Source organism: Eptatretus burgeri, chromosome 6 (genome assembly GCF_056783735.1).
Source record: "Eptatretus burgeri isolate ZD-2024b chromosome 6, Ebu_testis_v1, whole genome shotgun sequence".
NCBI lineage: Eukaryota > Metazoa > Chordata > Myxini > Myxiniformes > Myxinidae > Eptatretus > Eptatretus burgeri.
Window position 1 is genome coordinate 30,163,085 of NC_140966.1, and position 13,579 is coordinate 30,176,663.

General features: G+C 44.4%; 1 protein-coding gene across 1 annotated transcript in view; it reads left to right on the top strand.

Moving 5' to 3' along the window:
- The window catches only part of LOC147024479 (protein Hook homolog 3-like), a 79,563-nt gene that overhangs the window by 43,406 nt on the left and 22,578 nt on the right, over positions 1-13,579 (top strand). Inside the window, exons 7-10 of the mRNA XM_085884438.1 lie at positions 7,801-7,863; positions 8,948-9,031; positions 9,748-9,902; positions 10,100-10,240. Coding sequence (XP_085740564.1) covers positions 7,801-7,863; positions 8,948-9,031; positions 9,748-9,902; positions 10,100-10,240 — 443 coding nt within the window. The remainder of the gene's footprint in view (positions 1-7,800; positions 7,864-8,947; positions 9,032-9,747; positions 9,903-10,099; positions 10,241-13,579) is intronic.

Sequence of the window (13,579 nt, forward strand, 5' to 3'; positions counted from 1 at the left end):
TATGCAGAATCATTTTGATGAAATGGTATGAATCGTAATTAACGCTTCACCACACGTCTGTATTCCCTTCCCCCACCCCTCCTCGCTCCTCTCTCCTTTCCCCTCCACCTCTTGAGTCTCTCTGCTCTCTCAACCCCACTCCTTTCTCCCTTCCCCCCTCTTTTTCTCCCTCCTCCCTTTAGTTTTACTGTCAGCTAAGCGACGGGTGGTATTTCCTTGTGATTAATAATTGTATCCTCTGACATTTTGGTGCTTTCACCATAAAAAGCTTCTTTTGGGAGGATTATCAAACCATTTACTGAACCAGTAATTACTTCTCTCAATTGACTCCACCTTGCTGTGAGCAGCTTCCTACATCATAAAACTTCAACACAGGAGACTACAGGCCTATCAATCCTACGCTATGGTTACCAACCTACGGTTGTTTGAGCTCTCTCCTTAAATGCTGCATGTACCATTTTTAGCCTTTTGTATGACTCGGCCAGGGTCAAGGTCAGACTTCCGACTGACCAGACTCAGAGCAGACGCTCCAACCATTCCGCTCCTGAGATTGGGTAAAGTTTCCCGTCGAGGGCTTTTGTCTGTGGCATCGATAAAAGCCCTCGACATTAATACGAGTTTCTCTCATTACCATTCTCATTCCTTTAAACCAGCCTTGCGCCAAGGCTGTGAATCCCAGCAGATTAGTCACAGGTGATTTAACACAATGGCATGATGTTGTCAACAACACAAACGTACACTGGCGCAAATCTCAGGTGTTTTGCAGGTGAATTTCAAAGGCATTGACAATCTCTGCACTTTGGATCCTGGTTTTTCAAATCAAATTTTAAAATGCGTTTCATTTGACTTCTTATAATCATTGGTCTTATTTTGATAGTTGAGAATTGGTTAACGCGACAAGTCAGAAATCTAAGGACATGCATTGTGTGGATAAGCCCTTTGTAGATATCATGAGAACTCGGATTGACTGCTTTTGGCAAGTCGTTCGCAATTTGCTGTCATTAGAATATTCTTCACTCAATACAGATTACAAGGTGATATTATGTGGGTGGGGGTGGGGGTGAGGGTGAGGGATGCCATCCAACTCAATTTGTTGGACTAATGTGAGGTGGACTTTCTTCCCACCCCCCCCCCCCTCTCTCTCCAAGAGTGAGGCTCATGGAAGAGAAAGATAAAAGTGATGGGCCCAACCACTAATGGAATGAACAGATCGGAAAGAGAGGGAAAGAACAATGAAACCAGCAAGTAAGAGGGCTTGGTTAGGAAGGATTAATGGGGGGTAATACTCGTAAAGATCATGGGTCAGGGTGGGGGATGACATGAGGTCCCAATGTATTGCCTGTTTTTGAAGCCCTTGATGGAAGAGTGGGAAAGAATGGCCTCTGGAATGTGTTTCCATATATGGGAGAAGCGAAGAAAAAATACAAACAAACAAAAAGTTGGTGTTCAGTCAGGCTGGAATTTAGAAGTTGAACCTGGAGAGGGTTACTGAAAGAACGCGTGCATCCTGGAGTTCCTGGGGAGGGTCGGAGGACATAGAGCAGAGGCAGCAATTAGTCCAAGAGCATTAGGTCAAAATAGGCCCTAACCTGGACATTTTTGGTAACAAGCTGATTTTTTCAGGATAGGTCCAGGAATATGTCTAGAATAACATACTAAAAGTCCTCATAAATCCTCCTTGAGCGTTTTCCGCAATCCAAGATGGCGTCCAAAATGGCCGCCTCTTCTGTTTTTCTCATAACTTTGCAAGCAGGTTTCCCCAAAACACACTTTAAATGTCTACATATATGTTTTGAAGTATGAGGAACTCATTAGAATACATCTTAAGAGATGCTGAAGCACGCAAGTACCAATAAGACCTCTTGAGTTCTTCCAAAAGTCCAGGCAGAAGCAGATGCCGACACCCTGATTGTCTCCACAGCACTAGCACTGGCAGAGTCAGAACATGTGCCAGTTGCTGTCGTTGGTACGGACACAGACTTACTGGTAATGATAGTTGCTCGGGCAACCTCTTCCACAGATGTGTACATGCTATGCCGCAGTAATCCTGTCACGGTCTTCAACATTCATGAGATTCAGCATGCCATAGGGGACACAAGAAATCACTTGATGTTTCTTCATGCTGTGACGGGATGTGACACGGTCTCTGCGATCTATCGTCAGGGCAAGCGTAAAGCTTTCAACATGGTGCACAAGAAGCGGGACTACGACTTGCTGGATACCTTCACAAACAGTGGAAGCACCCATGACGAGGTGGAAAAAGCTGGGGAAGGCTTCATTCTTAAGCTTTATGGAGCCAGCAGTTTTGAATCTCTTGATGACTACCGTCACATCGCATACAAACGGGCAATCGGTCGCAGTTCCCTGAGTTCATCCTTTCAGCTAGAAAGTCTACCTCCAACTAGTGCTGCAGCAAAGCAACATTCATATCGCGCCTGTCTTACCGTCCAGGAATGGATGGGTAACTCCTTATCTCCAACAGAATGGGGCTGGCGATTTCAGGACGGGACTCTTACCCCGGTAGAAACAGACATTGCTGTTGCACCCGACACTTTGCTGAACATGGTGGCATGTGGGTGTAAACCAGATGGTTGCAGAAGCATGACATGTAGCTGCAAGAAACTTGGGCTCTTTTGTACCTCAATGTGCAGTAAATGCAGTGGTCTCAATTGCAGCAATACAGCACCAACTCTTATAGATGCCGATGATGATATTACCCCAACTTCAGAGGACATCAACATTGAAGATACAGCATCCGACGATGAAGACAATGACTGATGCAACTAGGTGTGTGCATGCGTAAGGTAAAGATTCATCTGAAACTTTTGAGGTTTGAATCTCTAGCATGATCTTGTTTTGAATGTCTTTGCCTCTTGAAACTGGCTAAAACAGCAGTGTGTTGATAAGTGGCGGACATTTTGAGCACCATTTGAATTTCAGAAAGAACTTCAGCGGTTTTATTGTTTCCTTTGTACTTCAAAGTATCTGAATGAGTTCCTTATTTCTCAAGACATAATATATTTAGAGATTTAAAGTGCATATTGAGGTAACTTAGTCACAGGGTCATGAGAAAAACAGGAAATTGCAACCATCTTTGGCGCCATTTTGGATTGCGGAAAACGCTCAAGGAGGATTCATGAGGACTTTTAGTTTGTTATTTCACACACATTCCTGGACCTTTCCTGAAAAAATCAGCTTGTTACCAAAAATGTCCAGGTTAAACCCTAATGCTCTTGGACTAAATATTGGATAAGAGGCATTGAGGTAAAATGGCCTGGGTTTGCATGAATGAATTGTCTTCATGTGTGGTCATGGCTTTAGTGATAGAAACTGCTGTGCATGTTGAGCATCTCCATTGGAGAAATTGCAGTGCCTTACTCTCCCCATCGCCTCTTGCAGCATGCACTGCATATTATAAACCATACAGCAAATTTATCAAAAACTTCAGGGGTTTTGACACATCACTGCAAACCAAAGTGCATTCCAGCAGGGCCACTGTCGGCTTACGAGGAGTGAAACTAGGACTGTACTCGTATATGTGCATATCTGATATGCGGTGACACTTCTGATTAATTATTTATTCTTCTCCTCCCCCCCCCCCCCCCGAATGGTATTACAAAAATGATTGGTGTTCCACACAACTTGAAATTACCTTAAAGTACCCATGTACAGTATGTGTATGTATGTACAGGGTATCCCTTAGATAGATAGGTACCCATTTGTATTTTTTGAATACAGTAAGCATGCACAACATTCAAGTTAAAAACTATCTGGAACAGAAAGAGTAATGTTTGCAGTTTTGTTTTGTACTTGATATGTAAACCCTCTCTTTCAATTAATGTTTGTTTTCTTATTCTTTGTTTTTTTATTTTTTTTTTCTTCCACCCCCCCCCCCACCCCATGTAAACGAGCTGTTCATGAATACCTTGATTTAAGTTCCTTAACGAATGGATCAGGCTTGGTGGACCCCATTGTTTGGCCCCTGAGATCACGGACATGATTCCGTGTTTATTTATTGTGGAGGTTCATCAAGGTGCATCCATCAATCCTTTACATACATACATACATATGCCTAGTGTTGGCTTGATGGTTAGGGTGGTGGGCTTTGGATCATAGGATTCTGAGTTCAAATCCCACTCGCTGTTGAATTAATACCAAGTGGGGTTGACTCTGCCTGTCATCCTTCCAAGGTCGGCAAAATGAGTGCCAGCTTGCTGGTATCCTGTGTCGGAGTGGCGGCCCATCCAGGATTATGCCCCATAGCCAAGGAGACTGCTTAGGCAGCATCAACGCTCTGCACAGAGTATGGTCCCAACTGATGGATACATGCATACATATATGGGGAGTATGTGCCATAGCACGTTGCTGCATCCACTTTGTCAGTCCTCCAGGGGTCTCCGTCTGGCCTTCCCCCAGGCAGATGCCTCGCCCATCCCCATCTCTTGAGGATGGGACATTTCAGGTACCCACACGAAGGGACTGCCTCAGATTAACCTGAGGATACCGCCGTCTGGTGGACGACACCTCAGCACCACCCCGCAAAACACCAATTGGTGTTTTTTGTGGAGTGAAGTGTTTTTATGGTGGCCAGAGTACAAATCCTGCCACCAACCTCCTAGGAAAGGCAACCCACTGCAGGAGGACATCCGCAGATGCAGTTAGCACCAGATATGGATGGCCGTTGGCTCACAAGGAGCTCCTCTGTCCTTTGTCCTTTGACAGGTTTTCTTTTTTTCAGTCCTGCTGGGTGTGCATGTCCATACACCCTCCTCACCAGGAGGGCCTGGTGGGGGAGATGGTTTATTCACTGCCACTCAACCATGAACTGGCTAGTACAGGTTTTACATGATACCTGTAACAAGTCAAAGATCAGATCTGGCCTGACGTGATAATCTGGGATGGGTGCCACCGTATCAGCCGGGCTGCTCTGTTGCATTTAGTGCAGCGCTCTCATCCTCAAGCATCTGTCCATTGAGCTACAAGAATGCATCACTCATGCTGTTCAGGGCATATCTCGTGCCATCGATGCAAAATTTATGGACTATTTCATTCAACGTCTCTGAATGTGTATTGAAAGAATGTGGACATGTTGAATATGAGACAAAAATTCAAATATTACTCTCACTGTTCCATATTCAACTGAAAAACTGTGTAGGCTTGCTGTATTCAATAAATGAAACTTGGTACCTATTTAAGGGACACAATGTGTGTGTATTGTTATGGATCTGGCCAAGGGGGTAAAATGGGAATAGATTAGAATGGTTTTCTTTTATTATTTTTCTTTTTTTTAAGTGAATCTTAGAACAAGTGTGTTGGAATTAAGCTCTTGTTGAGTACGTGTTCAGAAGCTCTTGTCCTCCCCTACCTGAGTGTTTGGGTCTAAGTTTTGTCTTTCCCTCTTCCTGCAACATTCCCCAATGTCAATCTGTTTATGGCTAAATTTCCATTCTGCATTTGTAGTAATCCCAGCATGCCAAAGGTCACGACGTGCCCATATATGGACTTCCGGCATGCCCAGGGAAAGTGAACCACACGTGATGTGGAAATTCCCTGGTTTGCCCCCCCTCCCCCCCATCAGCGCTAGTCATCCATTTAGGCCATGTCGGCCAATGGGTGCATACCGGGGAGATGTCCAGTATGTCTTGTGGGATTATACAAAGGCCCATCTGCTGTGCTGGCTGGTGTGGTCTTCTACATGAATCCTGTCTGCTCATGTGTGGCTGCTCTTCTCCTCTTCGTGGTGGCTACTGGTGGTTTGTGTGCCCGTCCCTGCTGCTACCCAGTTCCTGCTTACTTCATGGGTGCTGCCCATGCTGGTTTCTTGCTGTGTTCATGGTTTACACACAAGTAATGGTGTATGGAGGGAACGATCCTGCGGTACGCTGATTGAGGGCCACGTGTGTGAGCAGGCACAGGTTTCTCTGTCTCGTCACCCCTGAGTAAAAGGATCAAGTTAACTGCTTAATCCGTCGAGGTCCCGAGGGAGGGTTGGGTATTTATTTCATCATTCATTTGGAATGGTTTGTATTCGACGCTTGCTGCCATGCTATTCTTCTTCCCTTGGCCATTTTGTTGGAATGGATTGCTTGTAAATAAGAACCTTTAGTTATCGGAAGCGGGCTTCATAGCACAGAAATTAGCAAATAAACCTGCTAGATGGGCTGTTTGGGGTTCATGCTTAAGCGTTTTTAGGTCATCTCTATCATCTCAGTAGAGATGACATAAAGCCAGTCTCAAAGTCTGTCCGCCCGTACGTACGTCCGTCCATCCGTCCATCCGTCCACCATCAAACCAAGTGGAGACAAATAACCAATAGTGGAATTGATAGAGGTCGATAAGACATGCACAACAATATAACTTTCAAGGTCGTCCAAGGTCGAGGTCAACGTCACGAGGCTGTCAAAGCTGCGAAAATCGTCGATTTCAAATCGTATCTCCTCCCTCATTTATCAAGAGAGATTAAATGTTATTAGTGATTCAGATACTATGGACTATTATCGAGAACAACACGAGCCATTTTTTTTTTGAAATTTGCTCTCATTCCGATTTTATAGCCCTTCAAACTTCGCTCTGATTCTTACATGTCCGGTGCTAATTTGAAGTGGTCATCCGGAGGCCGGCGCCAATCTATGAAGATGCTCCGGGTCCTGCGCAAGTTTTTGCATATTTTTGCCCCGTATGGGCCGTTCATAAAGTACGTACAAAAATGAGGGGAGTGGGTTGTTTAAAGCCCACGTACGGGCTGCGTACAGGGGTGGGTGGGTGGTCCGACGGCTGCATACATACTTTATGAAAGTGGTGTCGGACTACATGAAAGCGTTTCAGAAGATTAAGGTGAGCCTGTCGTCATCGCGAGGGGGAAAAAAATATCCCCGTTCACAGGAACATTGTCGACGTGATGTTGTATCCGTGGACGTCAATAATTGTTGCATATTACTGTATTACCGTAGTTAATAATTACTGATGCATTTGAGATAAATCTATAGTTCGTTGTAATCTTCAAGTATTGTGATGTGATATGAGACGCATATGGGGGTGGGTGGGTGGTCACGAGCCTGCATACAGAGGGGGGTGGGTGGTTTTGAAACCGAAAGTGGAGCGTACGTACTTTATGAACTGCCCCTATTCCAGTCTGGCACAGAGTTACTTTTTGAACTTGTATTACTGTAGTTTATGTCATGATCGTGGAATTGCCCACCCAAAAGTCAACACGGTCGATCATAATCATGTTCCAGAATACCCATATTACCGACCATTTCGTGGAACCCCGGGTATCACATAAATTAGCATTAAAGCGCGCCTGCTGTTGTCAGGATCACTTATTCAGAAAAGTGTCTCCTTCATCATTTATTTGAAGTGACCGACTGTTCTGGCGATCTGCATTCTATGACCAGATCCACGACCATGGAATCGATTTATAGATGCCCCTAATTTGATTTCGCTTCTGTCGACCTCTTGCAGAGATGACCGGCACTCCTGCTCGGGGGTATTTTTAAAACTACCAATCACTTCACCCTGCTTTTTGCTTCCTGAGCACAAGGTAACTAATTACTTGATGGCTCGCTCGGCCAATTCTGTCAGGCGAGTTCACCATGGTTGGGTGTTTCTAAACGCCGAATTAACCCCGAAGATGAGACCTTTCTGTTGCCTACCCACTGGTGTCCCAACTTTGACGACCTACAACCATAACAGGAGATTGTAGATAATTTTTGACAGCAAATGTTTCTTGAACGATTGTAATTTATTTGATTAGCCAAGTTTAGGATATTTAGCTTTAATGTTTTTTTTTCCTTCCATCAGCTTCTCAACAAGAATGAGTCGGAGTGTGAGATGATGGATGGACGGCCTGAGCTTGAAGCAGAGGTGAGTAGTTTTCAGTGTTTGCTGCTTTTTATCCAATGTCTGAGGCTAACAAAGTAGCTTGTCATCCTAGGAGGTGTGTGTGCGCGTGTGCATTCCGACCCTCCCCAGCAACTCCCACATTACCCGTGTATTTCCAGTCACCCCCTCCTGTTTGACTCCTAAAATCCAGGCTCATTCCACAACCCCTCTCTTTCTCTTTTCCCCCATTTGTGGAGCCACCTTACTGAGGCTGTTTAATCCGACTCTTCCCTCCAGGGCTTTAAGCAGGCAGTGCACTCCCATCACATGGTAGCCACCATCTCCCATGATCTTTTTATAGCCCTATTAACCCCACCCCACCCTTTTACTTGCAGATTGTGTGCATGTGTATGTCTGCATGCACTGTTTGTTTTGTCTAAATGGGGTCCAACACTCGGTATGTTAACATTTTCTCTTTGTACTCTTGTATTCACTCAAAAACAAGCTGTTTGACCATCAGACTACATTTCCACCCTTAACTTTATGTACCTTTTTGTTTGTTTTTCATGCTTGTGAATGACAGCTTGGTATTTCCCCATTCATCAAAATTGATGGATGATCATAAGCTGCTCTTCTGGGGAATGTCAAAATCAAGGATGAGTAAGGCATGGTAATGGAGTTGCTACAGAATTTGAGAAATGAAAAAGAAAATAATATTTGGTGGAATGGCGATGTTGGAGAATGCTGTCTTTTGGTCGACATGTTGGTCAAATATTGTCCTCATCAAAAATTGGAACTGTCGAGTGCAAAATGCAGAACCACCCTCAATGTTTTGTTGAAAAAAAAAAAACGGGCTCGAAGTACTTTCTGAGCAAGGTGTTTCTAAATTGTATTACGATTTTTTTTTTTGCAATAACTATGGTTTTCGCTCCTGCCTTTTTTGGCTTTCTCATGCTCTGTACTTTGTTGTGGATGTCTTCGATCTCTTGAGCTCTTTTGCTCAAGAATAAGACGTGCCACAGCTGTACCTCATTATTTCGTGGAAAATACTGCATACAGGTGCTGTGAATGATGTCTCAATGCATTGTCACTGGATGTACTTTGTCTCTAACCATATGGTGTACAGCTGCAGAAGGCACTGGCGAGTCTGAGTGAGGCACAAAGTGAAAAAGAGGAAATGGCCCAGCGATGTCATGAGCTTGACCGCCAGGTACCAAGTGCAATGGAAGCTACGACTACGTTGATTCCATTTTATTGTATTATTACGAGAAGCACCCACTCTCTATGGGAGCCGCCGGGGGGAGGGGGGGTGGTGGTGGTTGTCATGTTATCTTTTATTAATACCATAGCAGAGTACCCACCCAATGGGTGACCTTGTTCCAAGCATATAACACGTTCTTCTGACGCATCACTTTATTTGAGTGTTGTTTTGGCAACAGATTGCTCCCAGAAATCAAATTGACCCACGTTGCGTATCTGAAACGAAAACATGCCTACTGCTTATGTACATATATAATGTATCACGATTATATAAGTTAAAGATAATTCAAATTGCACACACCCTTCTCCCAAAGAAAGAAAATGCCAAGATGGGTGAATTATTATTATTATTATTATTATTATTATTATTATTATTATTATTATTATTTTATTTTCAAAATGAAATGAAACTTGCACAAGTACAACTTCAGGGTGCCCTCAATCACTGAGAGTTTTGAGCTTCCTCAGTCAAATTCTGTCCGAGGAGTAGATGATACATACACTTGCTCCATTCTATATGGATTATTATTTGCTTGACCATTTGCTTAGTCTTGGTGGATTATTCATACCACCTTTTAAGAAAAGGGCAAGTTAGGATTGGGTACGAAACGATGTAAGATGTGAACTGTCAATGCTAAACCCTCAACTTCCCCCGCCATTCTGTAGGTGTGTGCCTTGATGGAGGACCGCAATAACCTTTTGGCAGATAAAGAACTTCTCACAGATCAGCTCAACCGATCTGACTTCAGTGAAGGCCCAGTAGAACGCAGGCAACAGAACCTGCAGAGTCAGTTTGAGCTGTTGCAAGAAGAGACGTTCAGGTACTGGTATAATTGTCGAAGGTGGATAGCGTAAGTAGGATAATGGGAGTTTGTGTGTTTTCTTCTTTCTTTCAGTTGTTCCTTCAGACAGCAAAATCACCTTGTTGACATGAAAGTCTGGGAAGTGTCCTGTTCAAGCTTTTTTGGCTTTTAAATTCAGGATTCTCAGGCATTTTGGAAATGTGTCCATTTTATAGGCTGGAGGTGACAAAGGACGAGTATCGTTTGCGATGTGAAAAGCTGGAGCGCACTATGGCAGAGCGACAGGAGGAGCACGGAGAGTTGGCAGCACAAGCTACGGCTGCTCAGAGGCTGCATGATGAGCTGGAGATTGCACGGTCAGCTGTCTTGTTTGGACTAAAATAGAAGCTCTCGTATCCGAATCAAACTGTTCCTCAGGCCGTTGAAAACATTTAAAATCTGGATATGGGAGGGATGCATAATCCTCCACGCCCCTAAAAAGTCGTAGTAGGAGGTAGGTTGATGGGAGCTATTTACAACCAGAGAGTTGGTGTCAAAGACACCCAATGCTCGCCTGTTTATAGATTTATCTTTTTTAAAAGACTAGTCTAATAATTAATATTTTTATAAAGCATTGCAGTGAAGTCTGATCCAAATAATTTTAAAGCAATATATGTATTTGTATATGTATCAGTTTCCATGCTGTTTTCCATGTAATGCAGTAGCACAATACATGTATCAGTAACAAGAGTGCAAGTGAGCACAATATATGCCCAAACAAGAAGGTAGATACAGAATTGTGCTACTGCATGGGAAACAGCATCCTGGTTGCCATGGCAACCACTTTAGATGACGAACGTATGTCACGACACACCGTCTGTCCGTCTCCACAGTCTGTACCGATGTACCAAATATGAAACGTGAAAGTTGAAAACTTTGGGAGTTAGAGTGCGGACAGGAACGGATGGAAAACAGCATCCTGGTTGCCATGGCAACCACTTTAGATGACGAATGTATGTCGCGACACACCGTCTCCACAGTCTGTACCTATGTACCAAATATGAAACGTGAAAGTTGAAAACTTTGGGAGTTGTAGTGCGGACAGGAACGGATGGAAAACAGCATCCTGGTTATCATGGCAACTTTAGATGACGAACGTATGTCGTTCGTTCGTTCGTTCGTACCACTTTAGATGACGAACGTATGTCGCGACACACTGGCTCCACAGTCTGTACCTATGTACCAAATATGAAACGTGAAAGTTGAAAACTTTGGGAGTTAGAGTGCGGACAGGAATGGATGGACGGCGATGGACGGTCGGGCAGACAGACGGATGGACGACTGGTATCGCATTATATGCCCTGATATATATTGTTACGAATTCTGCGCCCACCCAGCGTGCGAACAGCCGCTTTAGCCAATGGCAGCCGTCTCACCCACCGGACGGACAATTCAGTCGCGACTTTCTGGAACAACGCCGAAAACCAGTCACGGGTGTGCTCCAAGCGCGCACCACGGCCTAGTCAACACTCTACCTGCGCGCGACAGGGTCAATCGCCGAATTATCGATATACCTAAGTATTCGTGCGGGCAGACTACCCAGAGACTGTACCTCAACGCAGGCCGTTCTGGGATAACCGAGCGGTGTATTATCGCCAGGCTTCGTTGGACCCAATTCTTTTATCGGCTATTAAAAAGCCCGCTATTATTCCGCGAGCAATACGGCGGTTCAATGGGGAAAGAGGACACGACGAACGGGTTAACATTCACACAAGGACATTTATTACTATAGCACGTATACAATTAGGCGAGGAAAACACGCATGCATTTACGCAAGGCAAAGAAAAGCAATGCAATCAACAAAAGCATGACAAGAACGACATCCGTTGTCTATTTATTATGTACAATTACTTAAACAGGTTTTACTTGACGGACTGGCGCCACAAACACACCCACAAAGACCCAGAAAAGAAAGAAAGAGAACGTGACCTTGTGGTGATTTCTTGGGGCTCCGTCCTCCTTCGCCCGACCTCGCGCTCGTACCACCCTCACGGTTCTCTCTCCTCGTGCCTATCTTCCAACCTCGATTCTCCCGTTCTCGTCATGACCGACCCAGAGAGCCCTCAGTCCGGAGCGCCACTTTGCTCATGATCCTGATATATATATATATATATATATATATATATATATATATATATATATATATATATATATATATATATATATATATATATATATATATATATATATTCTCCTCCACGCTCGCGTTCCTGGTGATGACTCTCCCACTCGTTTTTTTTTTCTCCGCGCTCGCGTTCCTCCACTTTATACCCACACCCCGCCCCTTCTCAACTCCCCCCTTTCTTCCAGAACATGCGGGAAACTTCCAGAAGGAAGCGTTTTCCCACCAAATTAGGGACGCTCGCCACCGCGGTAGTTGTCTTTGTCCCTTGCAGGGTGAAATTCCCCGTGGAGACGCCATTCGTTCGGGGGGAGGGGGGAACGGGGGCCGCCTGCTTTCCCTCGACGAAGGCCAGGCCTCTGGCAACTGTGTGCCGAGGTAGAAAATGCGGTGGTGGTTGAGGTGGCGTGGTTGTTGTGGTTGAGGCAATCGTGGTTGGTGTTGATCATGGTTGTTGTGGTTGCTGGTTGAGGTGATTGTGGTTGGTGTTGATCGTGGTTGTTGTGGTTGCTGGTTGAGGTGATTGTGGTTGGTGTTGATCGTGGTTGTTGGTTGAGGCGATCGTGGTTGGTGTTGATTGTGGTTGTTGTGGTTGGTGGTTGAGGTGATCGTGGTTGGTGTTGATTGTGGTTGTGGTGAAGTGGTTGGTCCAAAATAACGATAGCGAAAGAAAAACGGCTTCCTGAAGATCACAGCCCGGGTGACACGAATAAATCCCATTAAACAAGAGTGGGGAAATCTAACTGAACACGGACTTATCGGCATAACTGAACTAAGGACCTATATGGTGTTCTGCGAATTTCCACAGCCATAACATTATATCAGGCATATAAAAACATAAGAAAGGAAAAAATAACTTGCACCAAAAATTTTAACATTTTCACGCTCACGCGGACTCTCACGCTGACGCTCACGCCGGAGGTATCGCTATTAATGCTCACGGGTTTCGGTATTTGGTTAGCCCAATGGCACCTGCATTGCCCCACAGAGCTCGATTTTTCATTTTCGTCCCAAGGTCAAGGCCACAAGGTCACGAACTTAGAAAATTGCGAATTGTGTTTTTAGGGGGAAGCCAATTTCAATTTGCATCTTCTCCAAGGGGGTTTGTCGAATCTGGCAGGGGTTTCAGTATTTGGTTTGCCTAATGGCACCTTCATAGCCCCACGTAGCTCGATTTTTTTTTTTTTTTTTTTTTTTTTTTTTTTTTGTCACAAGGTCACGAACTTAGAAAATTGCGATTTTGACATAAAAATCCATCTTCTCCTCGGGGGTTTGTCGAATCTGGCAGTGGTTTTGGTATTTGGTTAGCCCAATAGCACCTGCATAGCCCCACGGAGTTCGATTTTTTTTTTTTTTTTTTTTTTTTTCATTTTTTGTCACAAGGTCACGAACTTAGAAAATTGCGATTTTGACATAAAAATCCATCTTCTCCTCGGGTGTTTGTCGAATCTGGCAGTGGTTTCAGTATTTGGTTAGCCCAATGGCACCTGCATAGCCCCACGGAGCTCGATTTTTTTCATTTTAGTCCCAAGGT